The sequence below is a fragment of the Motacilla alba genome, chromosome 1A (genome assembly GCF_015832195.1).
Source record: "Motacilla alba alba isolate MOTALB_02 chromosome 1A, Motacilla_alba_V1.0_pri, whole genome shotgun sequence".
Lineage (NCBI taxonomy): Eukaryota > Metazoa > Chordata > Aves > Passeriformes > Motacillidae > Motacilla > Motacilla alba.
The window spans coordinates 62,304,299-62,327,108 of record NC_052031.1 but is presented as its reverse complement, the minus strand read 5'-3'; the positions used below and the strand labels follow the sequence as shown (position 1 = coordinate 62,327,108).

The window sequence follows — 22,810 nt, the reverse complement described above, 5'->3', positions numbered from 1 at the left end:
CGAGGCCAAGGGGCAGGGAGGACAGGAGACATCGGGAAACAAGCACGACCGCAGCAGCAGCTTCTCTCTCTCCAAAACGCTAGAAGGGGACAATCCACTTGACATTGTGACCGTCACATGGGGGTCACAGAGGATGAAACAGGTGGGCTGCAAGTCAGCGTAGGGCAGAGTAAACCTCTCCGAAGGCTTTTCTTTCTCCCCACCCCGCGAGCTTTCCGAGGGACCATACCCGTCGCTCCCACCGAAACAGCCCGAACAAGCCCAAACCCCGTGCGGAGCCGCCCCTTAACACCCAGAAGCCGGCATCGGCGTTACCCTGGCGGCCGAGCGGCCCCGCTGCCGTGCCCTCAGCGCGGTGCCGGAGCGCTGCCGCTGCCGCTGCGGCGGGGCCGGGCCGGGCCGCGGCGGCCGCGTTCAAATCCGCCGCGCGGCCCAATGGGCGCGGGGCCGCTGCCCCGGAAGCAGCCGCGCCGCTGCCGCCGCCCGGGGCGGGCGCTGCCGGGGAACGGCGGGGCCGTGCGGGAACGGGAGCCGGGGACGCGGAGGTGTGTGTGAAGCGGGGTTGGGGCACCCCCGGCCCGCGGAAGCTCGGGCAGCCTGGCTGGGGAGCAGCAGCTGGGCCCTGAAGGGAAAAGGAGGGATGGGAGGGCAAAGGATGCGCATGGATGGGGGGAGGTAACGCGCGTCCACGCGGTCCGTTTGCCCTAATCGTGCTTCCTAAAGAAATTAAGGTAATAACACTCTCGGTGTTTTCAGGCTGAGAAAGTTGGAGTTATTCAGCTTGGAGAAGAGGAGTTTGAGTGGAGATTTCATACCACCTTCCAGCATCCCAAGTGGCAGTACAGGAAAGCTGGAGAGGGACTTTGTCAGGAACTGTAGTGATAGGACCAGGAGCAACGGGTACAAACTGAAAGAGGGGAAACTTTAGTTACATGTGAGGAAGAAATTCTTTACGGTGAGAATGGTTAGCCACTGGAACAGGTTGCCCCGGGAGGATGTGAATGTCCCAGTCCTGGCAGTGTTCAAGGCCAGGCTGGATGAGGCAGTGACAGCCTTGTCTAGGGAAAGATATCCCTGCCCATGGCAGCCAGGTTTGGGACTACATGATCTTAAAGGTCCATTCCAACCCCTTAACGTTTTAAGATTCTGTAATGGCTTGTGTTCATGGGAAGCCTTGGAGGAAGAAAACTTTGGATAGAATTAAAACTTGCATTTGGCTTTAGGAGCAAAGCTACGCAAGTTATAGGGCTAAAATATTTATGGTTATATAGTGGACTGTTGTATGAATTAATACACAAACACATAACTGTGGAGAGCCTCTCTGTGTTAGAGCAATGCCTCTGTCAGACCTGGCTGGCTCCCAAGCAAAACATTCAGACCTTCCGATAGTTTACACACCAAAATCTGTCAAAGGTCTGAGATTTCAAGCTGGTTTTCCACGTGGTGTGTAGTTAAAGGTCTGATTTCCCAAAAAGACATAAACTAACGTCAAATCTGTACTGGGACTAAAAGGAATTGATTCTGAAATCAATTATGTATCTTGGCCTCTTGTGTTCTAGCACAAAAACCTGGTTTTGATGAAAACTGGTTGAATGCATGACAGTATTTTCATTTACAGCTTTGCAACCTTGGTTAACTAGGTTTTTAGTTAGACTTACAGTCTGTAAAGAGGTAGACAAGTAAAGAGAATTTGAAGGTAGCGACATATGGTTTCTTCTCATTTGGTTGAAAATGTTAAAATGCTGTCTGTGACTCTTCTGGAGTGTGTGCAGTTACTTGGTTTTTTGTATTGGTGTTGGGTTGCCAAGGGTAGCACAAGTTATTGCTGAAATCTATAAGAGACAGTTTTGAATGTATGTTAGTGTAGTAAATATTTTTGATTGACAAAACAAAGAGGCTACATCTAATAAGTTTAAGTGCAGCTTTTGTGTTCTTGAACATGTTGTAGGAAATTTTTATTTGCCACAAATACTTTACGTTTTTTATTCATGCAATGAGTCATCTATGCTTTTTAAAATTTTTGTGTAGGAATGTGGATTTTTGTCCTGGAGAAGACATCGCTTCCGTGATACGTTGACTTAGTTGACTGAAAATGAAGCAAGATTCTACAAGAAACACTTCTTACACTGTGGATTGTGAGGATTATGTGCACGTGGTAAAATTCAATCCATTTGACAGTGGAGACTCATGTTCTCTCATTGCTTATGGTGGCAACAATTACGTGGTTGTTGGGACTTGCAGATTTCAGGTTAGTTGTTTCTATTAGATGCCCCTGAAACTGACTTTGCCAGCACCTCTACTGCAGGAAGACTCTGGTCACTTTCCTGTTTCCTTCTCTCCCTGTGGTAAAAAAGGGAGAATTTTACAAGTCTAGGATACTTGTTTTTCAGGAAAATATAAATATATACATATACATATACATACATATATATATATATATATATATGTAAAATACACACTGATATATCTGTGCTTATTTTTAGGGGTGAACTGTAGAAATGCTTACCTAGTTTTTTTTCTCACAATTGTTTTTACTGGATATCCCTCACAGACTGTTAGAAACAGTAAAATTTCTTACTTTCAAGTTATCTACTGTTATATTGTGAAAAAATTTAAAATGGGAAATACTGAGTATTGTATATTTTTTATACTGAATAAAATGTTTGTCATTAGATGGGGTTTTTTGCCTAGATGCTTGGCAATCAATTGAAGACAATTGCTTGGAATTTCTAAGCTTTTTTCCTTCATCTTGCTTCTTTATTATACAATATTATTTTTTTTTGTAATTTGTCTACTACAATTAATAGCATAGCTGATTTTTTTATTATTATTATTTTGATTATTGTTGTTGTTATTATTAGTAGTAGTAGTAGTAGTAGTATTCCCCATGGTCTTACTGTTGGAAATTTTCTCAAGAGCACCTAGTGCTAACCACAAAAACATACTGACATTTGTGTTGCTCACTACCTTTTGTCTGATGTAGGCCTTGAAAAGGAAGTAATTAAAATTTTGACAACCACTGGCACAAGGTGCTTTTTCTATAATTTTAATATCCTCCCTTCCCTTCCACATGTGGAGTCAATGAGTATTGCAGAGTAGGAGAGGAAAATGTTATTCTTTCTTCCTGTTGAGAAGCACTGAAAAACTGTGGGTAATTTCTTGCATCCTCAGCTGGGTTCTGCTTGGCCTCAACCTTATGTAGAGGGTGTACAGAGAGGTTTTTTATCTTAAAGCAGAGTTGTGACATATGGAAAATTGTATAGGAATATCCTTTGAGGTGCTCCACTGGATGTTCTGAAAACCTTTAAAAGCCTTTTAGAGGTCAGCTTATTGACAGAGTCCATAATCCCAACTCTTGTTTCATTTTTCCTGTTATCGGGTGTTCTGACCACTGGTAAGAATAAGCAAGCTTGTATATAGGATTAGATTACAGAGGGCACCTTTTTATCTCCTGCTGTTTGAAGAGCAATGCTCTGGAAGTGACAGCATTTTTCTGTGGTGTAAAAACAACTCAGAGAGAAGACAGATTAAATTACATGTTTGCTTTTGTACCCATTGCTTCTTTTCCCTGCAATGCGTGCTAAATTGCCATGCTGTTTTAAGTGGCTTTAGTTGTGTCTGTGAAGATAATGCTTGTACAGAGAATGAGCTCAGCATCTTCATAGCTCAGTTCTGATTTTTCTGCTCTTCACTGGCCTCTGGCTTGAGACTGCAATCAGTCATAATTTACTCATACTTTAAGGTATTTCTAAGTGCTTAAATATTTCAACTTAATGTTTTCTGTATGTTCCAGGTTTTCACTTTGAAGGTGTTATGATCTGAAAAGATCCCAATATGTGTAATTTTGAAAGCCCTCTAATTTTGTAGCAATCTGACTTGTTAGGAGTCACCAAGATCTTGTTCTGAATCAGCTAACTGCAATATTTCTATAGGAGGAGGATGCAGAAGTGGAAGGCATGCAATATAAGACACTAAGAACATTTCACCATGGAATCAGAGTTGATGCCATAGCATGGAGTCCTGAAACTAGACTTGACGCTATACCTCCCCAGATAAGGTACTTAACAATAAACAACTAGAGTGAATCTTTGTCTCACTTGTTTTCCCTAAGTCCTTAATATTGGACTGTTCAAAGCTTATGAGTGAAATCTAACTCCTTAGAAATCACTGATGAAGTCTCTGAGTTCTTCAGTAGAGTATTTATTCTTATAGTCTTTTTTTTTTTTTTCATTTGCTTGTTTTTTGTCCTCCTTGTTGTGCTCCTTGATCCTTTCCCTACTGAACAAGCTGTAAATAATATTTTTTAAAATTATTTTTATGGACTTCAGACATAGTTTCTTTCTTTGTAAATCTCTGAGGAACCATTTCTTTAAAGAGCTTTGGTAAATGTGAGATAAAGAAGCTATATAAAGCTTTATAAAGCTATTTGCATTGATTGGCATAATATGTGCTCTGTTTCAATATAGGTTAGATAGTATTTGTGAGAGCCTTTGAGGTGTAAATCTAGAAAATCTAGAAAAATAGTTAGCTGTTAAGTGTGAACTTCTGAATTAAAATGTACTCAGTAGTTTGTTTGAGTCTTCAAAATTACCATAGTTGCTTACTGCTCCATTTTCACACAGTCTTTTGGGTTAAAATATGTTAAATAGAAATTGGTTTATGAATTTTATATGTTAGTATTTTAAAACACTGATAATGAGGGTTGTTTTCTGTGCCTTACCACTTCTTCCAAGGAAAGTTTCAGCAGCATTTATGAGAGATATTTCAGGTAATTGGTAACTGAATCAGATTTAGCTTTGTAAAAATATCTGAATAAGTATTCTTGGCACTTGATGCACACTATTTTACAGATAAGCTCCAGTTATAACTCTGCTTGTGGCCAAAGCAGAAGAGTTAAGATAGATGCTTTTGGGTTTTTTTCAAAATCCTTTTTTTTTCTTTGCATTTTTAAGATGAAGGAAAATGGACTATAAGGCAACTATTGCATTGTTGATTGGCTCACGGGCCTTTTTCTTGTCTGTTGAGTGTAGGTTTTGTACTGCAGCTTCTGATAGGAAGTTAAGGCTGTTTACTTCAGACCTGCAGGACAAGAATGAATTTAAGGTAAGAGCAGCTAATGCGATTTTTAAAAGATTATTTAGTTTTTAGTAAAGTCTAATCTTTAACTATCCTTCTGCTCTACTTGTGACAGATCCTAGGTCATGATCTCTAAGGATAATAATTGTATTGTAAATACCTTTCTGTCTTAAAAGTGGGAATAACTGTAATTATCACTTACATGATTTTCTGATTTTCTTCAAAATTCTTCCTTTGAAACAATGTCCCAGTCCAGGTACTACTGTTAATTAAATGTTTGTTCTATCCAGTATAAAGATTTTTGGTGAGGTCTTAGCTAACAATAAGCAAAGGTAATTAATAAAATAAAAAAAAAAGACAGTGAGTATTCCTTGGCTTTTACTGCTTTAGAATATGATAATGCCTCTTTTGATGAGACTGGCTTATTGGGTATAAAGGAGAAAAAAAATAGGCTTGTATTTTTGGTGTGTTAATTTATATTAGTAAGATAATATGAGATTTGTCATACAGAAATTAAGTTATAAATGTCAGTTATAAATTAAGAAATAAATGTTAGTTATGTGGCCATACTGATAATAGAATGAATAAAGGCAGGGCATAAGAAGAAAAGATGGATGCTATTAAATATTTTGAAAGAAAATGCTTTTTTTGTTGCTTCATCCATGCACATACTTTTAGTTTCCTTCTTTTAGTGTTGGTCATACATGATTTTGCCACTGAGCTGTGGGATAACCGACATAGTCAGCTTGGTGGGATTTCCAACAAAATAGTTCTAAAAGTTCTTTATGCTCTTTGCTTGTGAGTTGATGTCTGTCATTCCATATTAAAGTTATCTATTTGTGTAAAATCTACAGTTTTGTGAATTTCAGACAAGAAGCTTTAATGTTAAGCTGTGAATTAAATCTTTTAACTTAGCAGAATGTAAAGTTTCTTTAATATTAGCTAATGGATTGATAATAAGTTGAGATAATGAAACAATGGGATAAATTTGGTACTACAGACTCTAGTGAGCTAAATTCAACATCCACGTTCTAATTTTTTTATTTATTTTGGATTAATAAGGCCACATGAAACAGTGGGGTCAGCAGGCAGAAGGAAGTGTTTATCCCTCTGTACTTGGCACCTTGAATCCTTTCTTCAGTTTTGTGCCACTCAGGACAAGGAAGACATTGAGGTGCTGGAGCATGTCTAGAGAAGGCAGTGGAGCTGGTGAGGGGTCGGGAGCAAAAGTCCTGTGGGGCAAAGTCCAGCCGAGGGAACTGGGGTTGTTCAGCCTGGAGAAAAGAAGGCTTGGGAGGGACCTTACAACCTCCACAACCACCTGAAAGGAGGCTGTAGCCAGGTGGGGGTCAGCCAACAAGTTCCCAGCCAACAAATGTTAGGACAAGAGGAAATGGCCCCAAGTCGTGCCAGAGGAGGTTCAGATTGGATATTAGGAAAAAATTCTTCTCTAAAAGGGTAGTTTAGCATTGGAACAGGCTGCCCAGGGAAGCATTGTGATCGCTGTGTTCACCTTATAGATGTGGTGCTTAGGGATGGACCTGGCAGTGTTAAATTCGTGTTTGGACTCAGTGATCTCAGAGGTCTTTTCCAACCTTAATGATTCTGTGATTGTTTGGTGCATATGCAATACAAATGAGAAGTGTTGGCTTGAATTTAACAGTAAAGCTATTAGCTTTGTTTATGCCAGCTCCACCACTGAAATCAGCTGTCCAAGAACTTTATTAAAGATGTACTCTGGTTGAGGAAAAAGTAAAAATACATACTGTATTTTATATGGGTCAGGCTTGGTCTAATGTTAAAAATAATCAGAAAACAGCTAAGAATACATATTTTTACCTATTAGTGAGGAACTCATTAACAAAAAGAAAGAATGTGGACTAGTGTGGTTGTATCAGTAAAAGTTGTCTTTGCGACTGTCTTCTGGGGTTTTTTGATATAAAGTGTGGAAAACCCTTTCTGGCAATCAATAAATTTTATATATCTGGACAATTATTATTCTCCTGATTTCTTGTCAAGAAAAGTAACACCTAACTGATTTAAAGCACATGTAAAATCTCAGATGTTCACAAATTCTGGGTGAGCTATGCTGATCTGGCTTTCAATAAAGGTTGATACAGTGGCCTCTTATTAACAGCTAACTGATACCTCAGAAAACCTATTTCATAAACCTGAGGTTGAACTCATGATGAACATGTGGAAAATTTTGGTCTATTATATGGTGCACACTTGACACATGGGATCTTCAGGAGAGGTCCAGAACGTGGAAACAAAGCTGAAGGAAGTATGTGACTACGTTCAGAATGTAATCTCCGAACATTTTGTCTTTTATAGTAAACAATTAGTACGTGTTGCTTCTGGAGGGATAGACAGAGTAATCTTACTCTGTTTTCCCTGTGGAAAAACTGTCTTGATGTAATTATCAACAAGGAACTTGAAGCACACTTGAGTTTTCCATTACTCTGTCGACACAACTAATCCAAAATTTATGGGTTGGATTAAGCCCAGAACAAAAAAACAAAAGGTAAAATATGACTGATGGATCTTCATGAAACCTTTTTCTTCTTTTGAGGTTTTCATTTGGAAATGAATTATGGCTTCCTTGTGCTGTTTCAAATTTTGCTTAATAAAAAGCATATTTCATCAGAACTGTAGAAGTAAAATGAGGCAGGAAATTTGAATTCAGAATGCTGAAAATTGTCAAAAGACTTGGCATTCTGTCTAAATAGTTTAGCATCATCTTAGGGCCTATTAGTTCTAGTATAATCCATTAGGCTTTAATAAAATAATGGAAAAAAATATTGGAAAAAAAAATAAGTTGGCTGCTGAAAATGTTTCTGTATGGAATTGATGAGGCATTCTTAAAACTTTTAGAGACGGGGATTTAGTTATTGTGTGTGCTTGAGATTTTCTTTTTTTTTAATCTGTTCTGCATTTGTTCCTCAGAATAACTACACTTAAAGGTGGTGTGTTTTTCTTTGAGAAAACCGTGGAACTTGTTTTTATTCGACCTTGTTTTCCTCTGCAATCTCTCAGTCTCATGCTGTTATCAAGAGGATATTTTTGTCTCATTTTTATGATACCTTGCTGGGCAAAAGAAAAGCAGCTGTGCCTTGAGACTTAATCAGTGAGATTGAATAGAAGAGGGTGGAACAGTAACAGATACATCTACACATGGAAATTTGCCTGGCTTAAAATTTTGTGAGATTTCTTCCAAAAACACCATAGGTGTATTTAATGAGAGATTTAGAGATCGGAGTTACTTACTAGTAATCAGAGTTCTTTAATGTAGGTAGATCATGCATTCATTGCCTGGTCATTCTCCTCTTCCTTTCTGAGATTTACTATCTTCTACCTTCTAAATTCAGTGGTTGAAAAAATTATAAAAATCTCTAGTGTGATTCACAGATCTCTGTCAAGCAAAAGCATCAAACTGACCTCTGTGCTAACTACAAGGAGTAGTGGGACGGATCTTTTCACATGCAGTATGAATCTGTGAATTAGATACTTCAAAGAAATCCAGTTACTGATAAAAACTTTTTTACCTTCTATTAAAATTATTGTTTTATCTTAACACACATCTTTCCATTAGCAGGTCTGTTATATACATTGGTGGAACAGTCAGCTCTAAGATGGAACAGTCAGCTCTAATATAAAAGTATTTATTTTTTCTGCTTGGCAGACATTTGATGGCCACTCAGATTACATTAATGATCTGGTCTTCGCTCCCAATGAAGGTCAAGAAATTGCAAGTGTAAGTGATGATCACACCTGCAGGTATGCATTTTGTTCAAAACACTATTGAAAAACCACTATTGGACTTTTTCTATCTGTGAATGTTTTATATGTCCACCTAAATAAATAAGCATTTATATTTTTATTTTTAGTGTGCCTTCATGGCCCTCTAACAAGAGTCTTGTTAGTCCATTAATAAGATAAGAACTGGACTATTCTCATTAACTTAGGGTGTTGACTGGCTTTTTGTTGTGACTTGTGGGTTGTCTTTCTTCAAAGCAATATTTTGAATCAGCTAGATTCAAAATGAAGAAAACTTTTGTCTTGGATTTGCATACACTATTTTCCCCCTTCTGGGATAGGAATAAAATGAGAATAGGAGAGAACAGACACATACAGCTCAGTGCTGAATTATACAGACTTTATCTATGTATTCTGTCATCAGGTGGGTCAAGTTTAAAGTCAGTGAAAGTCAGTAGGTGAACTTGTCCATCTACCCAAATGTATTAGCTTACCAGGGGGTGGGATGACGTAGCTTGAAGACAGCACCATCCTAATACAGTGGTACTGGCAGCTCAAAATACCATGATTACAGCTGCTTCAAACCCAGGTGTTTGGATACTTATAACTGGAAGTAGAAGGGAAGCATGGTTGAATGCTTTGAAGCCTGCTGAGTAAAGGTTTTTGATGCAGGAGGTTGTCCTTGTCAAAAAGTCACCTATCTTGTAGTAGTGTGCAAGAATCTGTCAAGCTGCTCCTCTTACCCCTCCAGTGCAGTTGGAGAGATCAGGAGGGCTATGCAGGCTTTTCAGGTCATTGCAGTAGGGCAGCAAGAGAGTTGGGAAAGTATCATCTTTGACTTTCTTTACTGTGATGAGTAGGCAGTTTTTCCATAGATGTCTACTCAGTATTTCCAACAAAATCATTAGGAATGAATAGTAGAAATGTATGACTTAACTGTATCTCCTTCTGATTTATTTCCTATCCTTGATTTCTTTGTTAAATCTAAACTCAAATTTGGCTTATTCCATAAAAAACTGTTTTACTCTGTGGCCTTTTCCTGTTTCTTTTATGAAATGCTCAGCTTTTCTGGGATGAAAAAACCTGTTTTAAAACCAGTTGTCTAACTGATACTAATTTAAAGGGAAATAAAATGTATGTAATTAATATATACTAACAAGATTGCAGCTTAGTACCTATGAAAGACATTTTATGCCATAAACCATAAAGTCTTTGGTTAAAAGCCATGGGAAATAAGTAGGATTTTTTTTGGCTACTTGAGTTCTTATTTTTTCCATTCATGCATGTGGGGCATGAAGAGTTTTTCTATTGAATTTAAAGGTTACACTTCAAAACTAATGGAAAATGCATTCCTTGGGACTTACCAAAATCATTCTTTACTTACTCTGTAATTTGCTTCAGTAGTAATGTAAGAAGAGGAATAATTCTTCTGTCTGTACTGAATTTCTATCCTTAAATTGTTCTTAGGATACAAAATCTGCTAATGCCTGTGGAATAAAGTTCTAGAACAATTAGTACAAGTCTTGAGTTCCACTTTTCAGTCTTAATAAAGTTTAAAACAACTTTTCAGTATGTACTGACTATATACAAGCGTGGTTAGGTCTTCCCTGGTTTTCACTCAAGAGAAAGTTTCGGTTTAAGTTCATCAGAAACCTCTAGGGAAGTGAGATTTTCAGTTTTCACCTACTAAATAGTCTTGCCACAAGCTGCTGCAACTGTGACATCTCAGAGTGGAGTTCAGTCATTTTGGCTGGAGGACAGACAGTGTAAGTTGGATACTGGTTATATCCGAAGTTCTTACCTTTAGGTTGCTGCTGTGTCACTCAGGAATTCTTGTGTCTTGCACATGGTCTTTACTGGCCTTGATCTCGCAACTCAAAACTTCTTTGCAGCTGTGAAGTAGAACTGCACCAAAAATAATTGCAGTGGTCATCTGTGTTACGATAGCTTTAAGGAGTATTTAATTTAATTCCTTGAAATGGTAAGGCAGTATACACTTCTTTGAACATTTGCATCAAGTGTAGGAATGTGTGCATCCCACTTTGTTAATGAGATCTGTGTGTGCAACTCCCTGTTCACCACTCTTCAGAAAAAAAAAATTACTACTGGCTTTTTCATTATGATTCAGAAACACAGTCTAGAGTAAGAGCCTGAATGAGAGATGTAGGACTCCAGGCAGCTCTTCAAAATGCAGGTTATTACATCCAAGATGTTACAGAAGGCCAGGGTCGTGGGTGACAGAGCCTGTGCCTATAGCTGTCAGCTCCAGCTGCAGATAAGCCTAGAGACCCTTTAGTTTTGGTTATAATGCATTATATACTTTTCTTTGCTGAGCATCTTAATACAGAAGAACCAATCTATACCTTAACTTTTATCTATAGCCTATCATAACTACTATAATTACCATATTCATGTTACTATTCTCCAATCACTAAAAGTTAGTACATTACAGTTTAAGCTAGAAGTTGTTTTTCAGTTTTCTTACAGGGGAAAATTCTGAGAGCTTTTTTCTACTTGCAACATCGGCAGACTTGTTTGCCTGTGCTATCTTTCTGCTTGGTAAAAACATCTTCTTGTTTGAAGTGGATTTATCCTTTGCTCTAAGTCATAAAAACCCCTTCTAACATATCCTTTGCCTTCTTAGTTATCCAGTTAGACAGGCTCAGCCACTTCTTTTCTTCTATATCAAAACTTGCTTTCATTTGTATTCCTTCTTCAGATTCTACATTCAAAAATCTTTCTGCCAAGCATACATATCTGTGAGACTTTCTTGTCAAACTTTCATCCTCCATGTCTGGGAGTCTGCACAGATTCAGATGTACAAGTGATTTTGTTCTGATACTTAACGAAGCCAAAAACTTGTGGGAAATGTTTGGAAAACACCACGAGTTCAACTGACACCCTCCACTATTGGTGATTAAAGACCTGCTGTTTCTGGAATTACTTAATGCAAAGTATCATCCTGTCAAAACCTTCTAATCTCATATCCATGCTAAAAATGAACCTCTTGACAGTCAAAAGGTTAATTCAATCTGATTGATAATCACCTCATACTCCCTCCTCAGATGGAACTGAAAGGTCTGACAGTGTCAGACACTTAAAAATACTAGCATGGTGATTTCTTCTGGTCATCGAGTGCTGGAATGGCTTGTATTTTGAAAAGCTGGAAAAGACTCATCCATCCCTTTCTCTCCCTCACTCTCTCTTTTTCTTTTATTTTTTTCTTAAACTACATCCTCTTCCTCTTATTTTGAGTGCAAAAGATTGTATTGTTGAATTCTCTTCCCCGTTATCTGTGACTATACTTGCTTTTTGTTTCCTGAGTTCTGTTCATTTCCTTAGGCCCTGGCTCACATCACTTCATAGAGGACTTTGTGAATTCATCAGTCACTCTGAAGTTCAGCCTTCTCTGTTGCATGTAAATGCCAGTCGATAAGAGGATTAGTTTTATTCTCTAACCAGGGATTAGGGGGCAAGGTTTGATGTCACTGCAAGCTAAATTAACTATAGTTTTAGAATGCTTTGTAGTGTTTCATCTGGTTTAAGGGGGTTTATCTGTAGCATATTTTTTACATGGTACTCTCATGCCCTAGGTATTTTGTGTAGATTGTTCTCTAGACAATATGAAGGAAAGCTAATGGTAACTCCTGGGTTTTTGGGTTTTGGGGCTTTTTTTCTGGTTTTTTGGGGTGTTTTTTGTTTCGTTTTGTTTTGTTTTCTTGTTTTCTTTAATGTATTGCCAGCACATGTTGCACTTGAATCTTACCTTGATTATTCAGTAAATATTTCAGATTTTGGCTATGTTGAAAAGTGGTCATTATCACTTATTTCTGCCTCCAAAACCATGTTCTATTTGCATCTTCCCATTCCTAGTGCAGTCGAATATGGATTTCTGTCAAAATCTTTATAAAAGTATACCAACATATTTTTTCTTTCTGAGGTATGCTGGTTACATTTTATCAAGCTAGTTCTGCATTATAATTTATGAAAATAGAGAAGTCTTGAATTGTTTTCAGAGTCCAGTCTTTGAATTTGCCCACTTGCATCCCTGTATGTCCCCCAAATGTAGTCTTACACAATTCTGTTACATTGTACAGCCACAATGCATTAACCAACTGGTTTTGGGCAGTGCAAGAATTAACTGGTCTCCTGTCAGCTTAAAACAAAAAAAAAAACCAAAAAAAAACAAAAACAAAAAAACAAAAACAAACAAACAAACAAAAAACAACAAAAAAAAAAACAGCCAAAAACTTTCTGGATCAAATGTTTGGAACATTATTTCAGTGTGATCTTAATAAATGTTTTGTTAGGAAGTCTTCAAAATATGAGCATGATGGAGTAATTTCCTTTGTGACACATTATGGCTTATGTTAAGAGTAACACAGCCCTAGAATGTAGTCTAGCCTATAAATTGTTTTTAAATAGAAATCACTGCATTAGATTTGTTCAGAAGTTTTATATTTTAGAAACCCATCAGCAGAATTGGTGGTTGAGTTTCTCAGTAGCAGTCATACCACAGAAGCATTTAGTTATATCCACATTGGGAACAATAAGCTGATAGCTTTTAACAGCCATTTTTTTGCTCTGGTTGAAAGGACAGAACTGAAGTGTCACATTTTTTCCCAAAAACGCTGCGTGATCTCTGGTTTTGCATTAGATAACTTTAAAGGTATTTCAGTTGTAGTAGTAGAAATGTGTATTTCTTGGACTTAGTTCTAAGTGTGCATGGCCTGAAATGTGTATTAGTGAAGTGGAGATAATACACTGCTTTTCCTGCCTCTACCAACACTGCAGGGTATAATTGCAGCCCATGGTCAGCAGTGAGAAATATATCAATCTATTGATTGCATGTCCAAGTAGATATTACAAGAAGCTAGAGATAACGTTTTTTAATGCCAAGATCTCAAACGCTCTAATCACTAATTATTTAGAAACACTGGCATTTCCTTTGATCAGCAAAAGAAAATGGTGAACATTGGTCAGCTTTCTGAAGGAATATTTGTACATTTCCTCTATGAAAAGACTTCATAAAAACTTAAATATTGCCCCTTTCTCTTGTTCTGTCTTTCTTTGTTCTTGTTCTTTGTTCTTTGTCTTTCTCTGTCTTTCTTTGTTCTTGTTCTTAAATATTGCCCCTTCCTCTTGTCTGACCAGACAGAGGAATCTCTACAGTTCCACTTCAACCTTTCATCTCCTGCCTAGTACCTTCCAGATCTGTGATAGCCAAATCCGTATGGAGTTGGCAGAAGACCTTAGAAAACCGAGTGTTGGTTGTATTCTCTACAGTATTTCCTAATCTCCACTCTTTCATGTTCCTTTTCTGAGATCTTCTCACTCCTTGTGCTCAGTGCAGAACAACTTCACCTTTGTGTGATCTCAGGAACAGAAACCTTGCCCTTCTCCATAGTCTTCAAGGCTTTTCAAGTGTGATAGAATTTTACTCACACAGGGAATATGTCTGATGGAGATATAAAGAAATGTATTAAAGTTAGATTAAAAAAAAAAAAAACCAACAACAAAACCATGTTGGACAGGAGTAATCTTTGAGTAATGGATCAAGTATAGTTGATCATGCTTTGTGGTTGGGAATCAGATGTCAAGGTTTCTTCTAGCCCTCACCCACTCACTCTTAGAAATCTTTTGTTGGAAGAATTCCCATTTTTACTTCCATCCTCTGAAGATTTGAGAAATGCCTGAAGATTACAGTCTGGTTTAGTTCTTTCACTATTGCAAATGATGATTTTTATCCAATTAGCAGTTGGTTCTGCTAGTTAGAATTACTCATAATTCAGGAAATTAGCAGATAAAATAAGGATCATCTCCATTGCCACAAGTTTTCAGAGTTCTAATGAGGTACTTTGCCAACTGTAATAAAAGTTCACTGTATGATGATATTGCTGCACATATGCATCCATATTCATGCATACAAGATATAATATAGCTGGGTCAGTGGAATTTGAATATCTTCAAGCTATGAGATAACTGCAGTTTTTCTTTGTTTGTTAGTTACAGGATTTGAGTGACAAGAGAAAGGCACTAGTATCTCAAGAATTTTCCTTAACAGCATTTGCAACTATCTGTATTTGAGCTGGTTTAAGTTTTCTGAGTACTGTAGTAAATAATTTCTCAGTCCTTAGTTACTTAAAAAATAATTATTTTACTGAGAGGATTAGATATTATTTTTAAGACTATACATTAAGCAAACTTGGGCACTTATTTCAACTGTGTTTATTCAAACTTTTCTCTAACAAATTTTTTGTGTAATTATTTTTAAATACCAGAAAAAAATACCACAATCTCAGTGAGTCTCACAAGTCTATGCCATGACAGTTGGGTTGGAAGAGAAGTAAGAGAGTGACACACTACAGGGTTAAAAAAGATAAGATGTTTGGAGAAAAACAGACAGTTATTTTAGTTTGGTATAAAATCATGGTAGTATTAGTCAAGTTTCAAGAACTTTGAATGGGAGACAAAATCCTCAGTCTTTTTGGATTGATTTACGTGATAGGAATGTGGACAAAATGGGGAGGCAGCATCTGTAGCTGATTTGGTTATGATTACTGAGTAATTTAGGAATTGAAAAATCAATTTGGCTAAATTTTTGGGGTTTGCACGTTTTTTACTTGGGTTTTTCACAAAGAAATATTGAAAACAGTTAATTGAACACATATGTAATTGTATAGACATGATGCATTCAGGCAAGGATCTATCTTGATATGTATTTCCTGTTTTGTGTTTTGGGGGTTTTAGGGTTTTTTTTCCCCAAAACTAAATAATATTATCTTTAGTATCAATAAAGAAAATATAAAAGAGGCTTTTAGCCCTTCTCCTCCCCATACTGTTTGTTTCTAACAGTCCTGCCATTCTTACAAAGTAAAAAATACAAATTTGGTAACTTTATAAATAACAAAGTTATGGAGGTAAAAAAAGCATAAATTTCTGTCTCAACACCTAATAACATCACTCACTTCAGGGAAGGAAACATAATGGCATATTCTTTTTGCCAAAATGATTCACCGTCTTCTCTTGTATCATAATTTTCTCCCTGCACAGTAAATACACATGGGGAGTGTTGATTTGACTTGGACAAATCTACAAGGCAAAATTTTTGGCAGTAGAAGAAAGTATTGTATGTTTCTAAATTACCTAATCAAGTAGATATTTCATTTTTTAAACACTTGTCAGGTTTTCGTTTTGACTTTTTTTAGTGAGCACACTGATTCTTCAAGATTAGAGACCCTGTGTTTTCTACGGGGAGAACAAATATTTGATCTATTGTGGTTTGGCATAAGAAAACAACATTGTTCATTAAATATATTTACTTTATTCCCATATATTTTGTCTAGACTTATGATGTATTGGTTAAGAGTTTTTTTAAATCTCTTAAATACAAGGCTCTAAGCACCCTGGTGAGATATAAACTGAAAAAGTCTGGAGGAAGTCAGCAAAAATCCTCTAGAATAAACAATAATAGTACGTAGCCACTCATCTAGCTCAAAAGACTGGGCAGAACTACTTTAAAAACTGGCTGATTCTCAAGTTTTGCATGTCAGAGAGGAAGGATATATGTGTATGTTTCAGTGTCCAAACATATATAAATAACATGCAGCCTTGTGGTTCAGACTGATGTTCACAACTGTGATGTCTTTGTCCTACAATTGAGCTATCGATTTTGTAGGAAAAGAGGGAGTTGAGCAGTGGCTGCGAGGTGAAATAGTCTCAGTTTTGGTTTTGTTGCATTTTAAAAACAAAGTAGCTCCATGGCTCATTACCACTCTTATTGAACACATCCAAAGAAAACTCACCCATCACCTAACTTAGTTTTGGTGTTTCAGCATACACCTTCCTGTCCATCCATATTGACCAAAAACTGTTGATTATTTAATTTTTTTAGCTGCCAGATATGTACTGTAGGTGTTTCTAAAGGAAAAGGCAAAACTGGCACATGCAATTTACCTGTTGAAAACCCTCCAAGACCCTTTCTTGGTTAGTGTTACTTCTGCCATAGATCCTTCTGTTTGCCTTAGGTTCATTTCTGGTTTCTTATATTTCCATTATTCAATCTTGTCTTACCAGGAAATACTGGAAACTCTTATATCAGGCAGCCAAAATACTTTTTATTAAAGGGTCTTGCCCTTTACATGGCAACATGGATGATTTAAGTTGTTTGGTACCTCATTTTAGGTTCCTTGTATCAACTGGACCAACACTGACATTCCTGCTTTGTACTGCCTCACTGCTCTTTATGGTACAGTGCAAAGGCTGTAGTGTTGACTTATGAAAAAATGGGAACATATCACTGAGATTTCATGTCTAGATAACTTAAAATGTCAAATCATTTGAATAGTTAAATAGAGGCTCTGCCTCGCTCATCAATGTTAACATACATTATGTGCAGCACTGGCCACTTTCAGTGAGTTCTTCAAATGATACAGCATGAACACTATTTCATTTGGTCACTTACTCTGTGAACATATTGAGGCACTGAAAGTTAACATATTTGCAGTCAAATGGCAATAGTTTAGTACTTTACTTCTTTTTCTTTCTTTCTTTCCTCCCCAGGGTCTGGGATTTGGAAGGAAATGAGAAGGCCCATTTTGTTTTACGTTCTTCTGGAATGAGTGTTTGCTGGCATCCTGAGGAGGCTTTTAAGGTTGTGGTTTTCTCCCTCACCACCTTTAAAATAACAGGAGGGGGGACACACCTAAAGTGTGAATCTTTGATGCTATAATAACATTAAATTTTGAGGACCTAGTTTACACTGTAACTGGATATTGATTGGATCTGCTAATGTAAAGGGACTGTGAATGAATTCTCCTTGCCATCCTTGTCATTTTACCCTCAGTCCCTTACTCCTCCCATCAGAAATATTCCTTCTTGATTAGGTACATGAGTTGTTGATAACTTTTCTGCTGATTGCTTATTAACTGACAGTTACCAGAGAAGAGCTCGCGTTTTCTCAGTCATGGTAATACAGTTCACCAATAATACAGACTCTTTATAGAACATGCCAAGCTTTGAAAAGTATCTGTTTGAAGTTAACAAGGGACATTTTTGTTGTTGTTCTTGCTTGAAGTGTATGAAATATGTTCTGAAAAATCAAATCAATAGACTGTGATTTTATACTTATCTCATTATTGTACTGAGGAGGATTAATCAGCTGGTAAGGACCCAAATATCCAGTTTCATTAATGGTCTAGTCTCTGCAGTCTTGGATTTATTATTCCTGTTGTGCCTATCAATAACTGCCTTAAGCAGCTACAAATGGTTGTTCGGGTTACCACAAAAACACATACTTAAAACAGAGAAAAGCAGTCAAATAAGATATCAAAATATTTACACAGCAGTAGGGAAGGAGGATCTCTAATCTCATCACACTTTCCACCAATATCTATAACCGTCCTTACTAAGAAAGGAAACTGTTAACTAGGAAAACTGTTGATTCAGGTGGCATCAGAATTTAATGGGTTAGCTGCTGTTTGCTACTGGGCAACTTTGTTAGCACAACAAAATTAATAGATTTTCCCAAAATACTGCAATAGTATGCCAGTATTAGTTATTATTAGCATGTCTTTTCTTTGACCATTATCAGAGACAGGCACAGGGTTTTTTGGTGGTTTTTGGTTTGTGGTTTTTTTTTTTTTTTTTTTAAGAAAAGCCCATTCCAAAAGCTCATAAAGCTTGCTAGATTTAGTTCTTGCTGAAAAGCTTTTTGCAGGTCAAAATGCTTACTGCACCATGACCTTTAGTTTGCAGGAAAGCATGTTTTGGTGACAGTTCTGTTTTTCCAAGCAAACTGGTATTACTGGAGTATTTTTTTATGCTTCTTTGCCTTTCTTAATTATTGTTCATGACTATCTGAAAACCATTTCTCCTCATGAAGAAAAATCTCATGTCTTCATCTGGGCATTGGAATTTGGGTTGCCCAAAGAAGTTGTGAAGGCTCACTCCTTGAAGTGTTCGAGACCAGGTTGGATGGAGCCCTGAGCAATCTGGCTAGTAGAGAGTGTCCCTGCCCATGGCAGAGGATTGGAACTAGGGGATTTTTAAGTTCCCTTCCAACCCAGTCCTTCTATGATTCTAGAATTTAATCAGGAAGCTCTTTCTACAATACTTAAAAAACAACTGCTTGAGTGTACTGCTACAATGGAAAAAGTTTAGATAAAATACGTTGCAAACTATTACAGGATGAAGTAAGAGATGTTATATAAAATCAGTAAGACTGGTTCTACAGATTCTACAGCCACGCTAATTAGTACTTTGCTTAGAATGATAGAATCATTTAGGTTGGAAAAGACCTCTGAGATCCTCAAGTCCAACCTTTGAACACCATCATATCAAATAAACCATAGCACTAAGTGCCATATACAGTCATTTCTTGAACACCTCCTGGGATGGTGACTCCACCACTTCCCCGGGCAGCTCTGTTCCAGTGCTTGACAACCCTTTCTTTTTTACACCACTGTGTGTCAGTTGGTTCTTTGTGCTCAGAGCCGAAGCTGCTGAATGTTAAAATAATAACTTTTTGCTGTGTGAAAACACAGTGCTTTGGTGGTTGTGAACTGATGTTTATAAGCACCAAAGTTACACACATAGATACCTATAGACATATAGAAATAAAATAATGTAATCATTATGTATAACAGGGTAGCAATAGTATAAAGTGGTTGTTATTTATTGGTTACAGAGTGTCCAAGAGAAAGTTTTCTGGTATGAAGTGAAGAACGGTACTTCATTTGGTATTATTATACTTGTTTGAATGTATTCTAGGTTTTCTATAGAGTAAAAAAAATCTAATTTCCATTACATGCTAAGTTTACCACATTCTCTGAATTTCTTTTAACAGCTGATGGTGGCAGAGAAGAATGGGACAATACGATTCTATGACCTGATTACACAGCAGGCCATTCTCTCCCTGGAGTGTGAACAAACACCACTGATGTCAGCAGACTGGTGTTTAAAAAATACTTTTAAAATTGGAGCAGTTGCTGGAAGTGATTGGCTGATCTGGGATATCACTCGCTCCAGGTATTTCTATGTCCATGGCATAGGTGTCTTTACTCTCTTAATGAGGAAATGCAGCTACTTGGCTAATAAAGCATGGCAGTCACAGAATCACAAATGGGTCAGGTTGGAAGGGACTACAGTGTGTCAGCTGGTCCGACCTCCCTGCTCAAGCAGGGTCATCCTAGAGCACAAGGCACAGGATTGTGAATATCTTCAGTGAGGGAGACTTCACACCCTCTCTGGGCAGCCTGTTCCAGTGCCTGGTCACTTGCAGAGTAAAGAAGTTCTTCCTCATGTTCAGGAACTTCCTGTGCATCAGTTTGTGCCCATTGCCTCTCATCCTTTTGCTTGCAGCATGGAGCAAAGCCTGGCTCCATCCCCTTGACACCCCCCTCCAGATACTGATGGACCTTGGTGAGGTCTCCTCTCAGTCCTCTCTTCTCAAGGCTGAACAGGCACAGCTCCTCTGGCCTGTTCAGGAGCACAGCCTCCTTACTCATCTTTGTAGGCCCAATGCATAAGCTAAATAAATGAACAATTATCAGGAACTACGATATTGATACAAACCATTCCCTCATATTCTTTGTTTCATCTTTATCAATATTTAATGTTAAAAATGTAACATCATCTGTCCTTTTGTCCATTTGAGATAGCATCTCACTACTGTTTGCCTCTCACTGTATGTGTTTGTTAAAATTTTATTCCAAGTCATAAGTAGATAACTATTGATCCATAATAAACTGGACAAGTACTTCAGTTTTCCTACTCCAAATTGAGATTAAAGCTGCAGGAATGCTCTGGTTTTCCCTCAGCTGCTTCACAGAGAGTAGATAATGTGTCTCCTTCACTTTACTTTTAGCACTTATAGTATGAGCTGTAGTTGTTTGCAGAACCGTTTTTTACCCTGAATGTCTGTTTTAGTTATCCACAGGATAAGAGACCTGTCCACATTGACCGAGCCAGATTATTCAGGTATAAATGTTGTCTTGACCCCTTTTATGGAGTTTATCTATTTAAGTCTATATCTGTGCAAACAGTTGTAGGTTTAGTAACCTGGTTGTGTCTCACAAGTAATTTTTAGGGGGACTGGGTGTATAAACTTTGTGAAATTTGTGAATGACCCACGTTTAGTATATATGGGTAGCATTCATGTGATACTTTTTCTTTGTTTGTTTTACAACACTGTGCATATGGGGCTGTGGGTAGGGAATCATTGACAAGCTAATTCACTAAATCTGTTTCTCTGCTGTTAGTAGAATATGTGACATCTTCACAGTTAGTCCCAAGGGAGAAAACTCCACTTTGTATGCACTTCTGCTGGTATGACAGGGGTATTTGGAAAGAACATTCATTTTACTCATAGGTGGATTCATTTCATTTATAGGTGGTCCCGAGTAAATGAAAATCTGTTTGCAACCACTGGGTATCCAGGAAAGACAGCTACTCAGTTGCTGGTTCATCATTTAGGACACCCCCAGGTAAATTTTTGACTGGAGTTGCATCTGTTCTCCTCAGATCAGACTCATGTTACTTGAAAGCTACAATTAAAAACTAGCCCAAACCATTCAGAACTGCTGCTTGGCGTACCCATTTTATTTTATTTTGGTTTGTGGCATTCATGCTAAGGAAAAAAAATTGGTGCATACCTAAACTGCTATTTTAGAAGCTGCTTGATGTATATGTTTTAGCTTGGTTTGCCATATCAGTTCTAGGGGGAAGAAAAACACCTTTAACCTGATATTTTAATTAATCTGGCAATATTTCTAGTTCTTAGGAGGCTAAAAACACCTTGGGGTATATTTTTTCTGGTTTTAACTAATTGTATTTTAAATCATTAATGAAAATGCAAAACATAAGAAATATTTTGGTTTTGCTGGAGTCAGTATATATTTGTAATGCTTACAGTAAAAATATTACCTCCAAACATACTAGTTATGAATACATTGAAATAACAGAAGTAATTTAATTTTAAAAGGTTTCTAAGTTTGATATCATGCCTTTATAATGATAATGTTTATGCTAATGTACAGAGTGGAAACTATTTGTTATTATGGAATATTTAGCTGTATGTTACTTAAATGTAGTAAGCAGCTACTGGAACTATGTAGCAGAGAATCACATTTTTCAGTAGAATTTCTGTTGTATTTTAACTATATTTGTTAAGGAATATTTCATCTATGGTGTTTATTTGTGTATGCAACTTGGTATCTGCAGTTTAGAAATCATTTATAAGGGAAGTTGCATTGATATTTTTCTCTCTCTCTCTCTCTTCGTTTTTTGCAGCCCATTCTTACTGGAACTGCAGCTGTAGGATCTGGTTTGACATGGCACAGAACTCTTCCATTATGTGCAGTTGGAGGAGACCATAAAATTTTCTTCTGGGTTACTGAAATGTAAAATAAGCATTTGCCTTCAATATGAAGCTTGACAGCATAATGCCTTTTTTCTAGTAAAATAAAGAAATTTACTCTTTGTGATGGCTTTTACTTGGACAACAGAAGAAAGAAGCAAGCAAGATATAAATCACTTCTCTTTGATTTTTAGCTTGCAAGTACAAGAGCTTTTGAAAAAATGGTTATCATGCATCTTGGTTATTTCTATGAGAATAAAATATACTTTTTAAACATGGTATTTGGTGTGAAATGAATTTTTTTCAGGAGTTTTTAAAGAGACTTTGTGTCCCAGCATGTCAGTCTGATAATCTCATTTGGTTAATAGAGCTCAATAGTTAATAGAGTTAATAGAGCTACCTGATATTGTGCAGAGTACTTACAGAAAGAACACCTCTCTATATTAACTTTGCCAACCATGACTATCTTACAAGAACAAAAAATGCAGTAGTGTAGTGTGATAAAATGTTGTTCCTGCACGTTTTTGAATAAACTACTCACCACTACCAGTCAAGAAGCTAATGGTAAAATCAGAATGATAATTTGAAGCAGTTTTATTTCTCTAAAGACAACAGAGGGAT

The 22,810-nt window shown here is 37.2% G+C and overlaps 2 protein-coding genes across 5 annotated transcripts in view; one reads left to right on the top strand and one right to left on the bottom strand.

The window, feature by feature from the left end:
* The window catches only part of LOC119708346 (PARP1 binding protein), a 40,059-nt gene extending 39,609 nt beyond the window's left edge, over positions 1 to 450 (bottom strand). For 2 of the 3 annotated variants that reach the window (XM_038154624.1, XM_038154627.1), the window contains exon 1: positions 230 to 444. The gene's annotated coding sequence lies outside the window, so the exon portion shown is untranslated. Of the gene's footprint in view, positions 1 to 229 lie in introns of all 3 variants that reach the window. The other variant, XM_038154625.1, reaches the window with a different exon arrangement.
* NUP37 (nucleoporin 37) lies at positions 12 to 22,470 on the top strand. 2 transcript variants are annotated; one of them, XM_038154629.1, is made up of 10 exons: positions 12 to 142; positions 2,029 to 2,248; positions 3,933 to 4,057; positions 5,031 to 5,103; positions 8,759 to 8,853; positions 17,395 to 17,485; positions 19,679 to 19,860; positions 20,761 to 20,811; positions 21,224 to 21,317; positions 22,123 to 22,470. In XM_038154629.1, the coding sequence occupies exons 2-10, from the start codon at positions 2,093 to 2,095 to the stop codon at positions 22,234 to 22,236; spliced, it is 981 nt and encodes a 326-aa protein (XP_038010557.1). In that variant the 5' UTR covers positions 12 to 142; positions 2,029 to 2,092; the 3' UTR covers positions 22,237 to 22,470. The 2 variants fall into 2 exon arrangements, with proteins under 2 accessions (XP_038010557.1, XP_038010556.1); XM_038154628.1 differs by lacking the exon at positions 12 to 142 and adding an exon at positions 484 to 545.
* Positions 22,471 to 22,810: the final 340 nt, after the last annotated feature.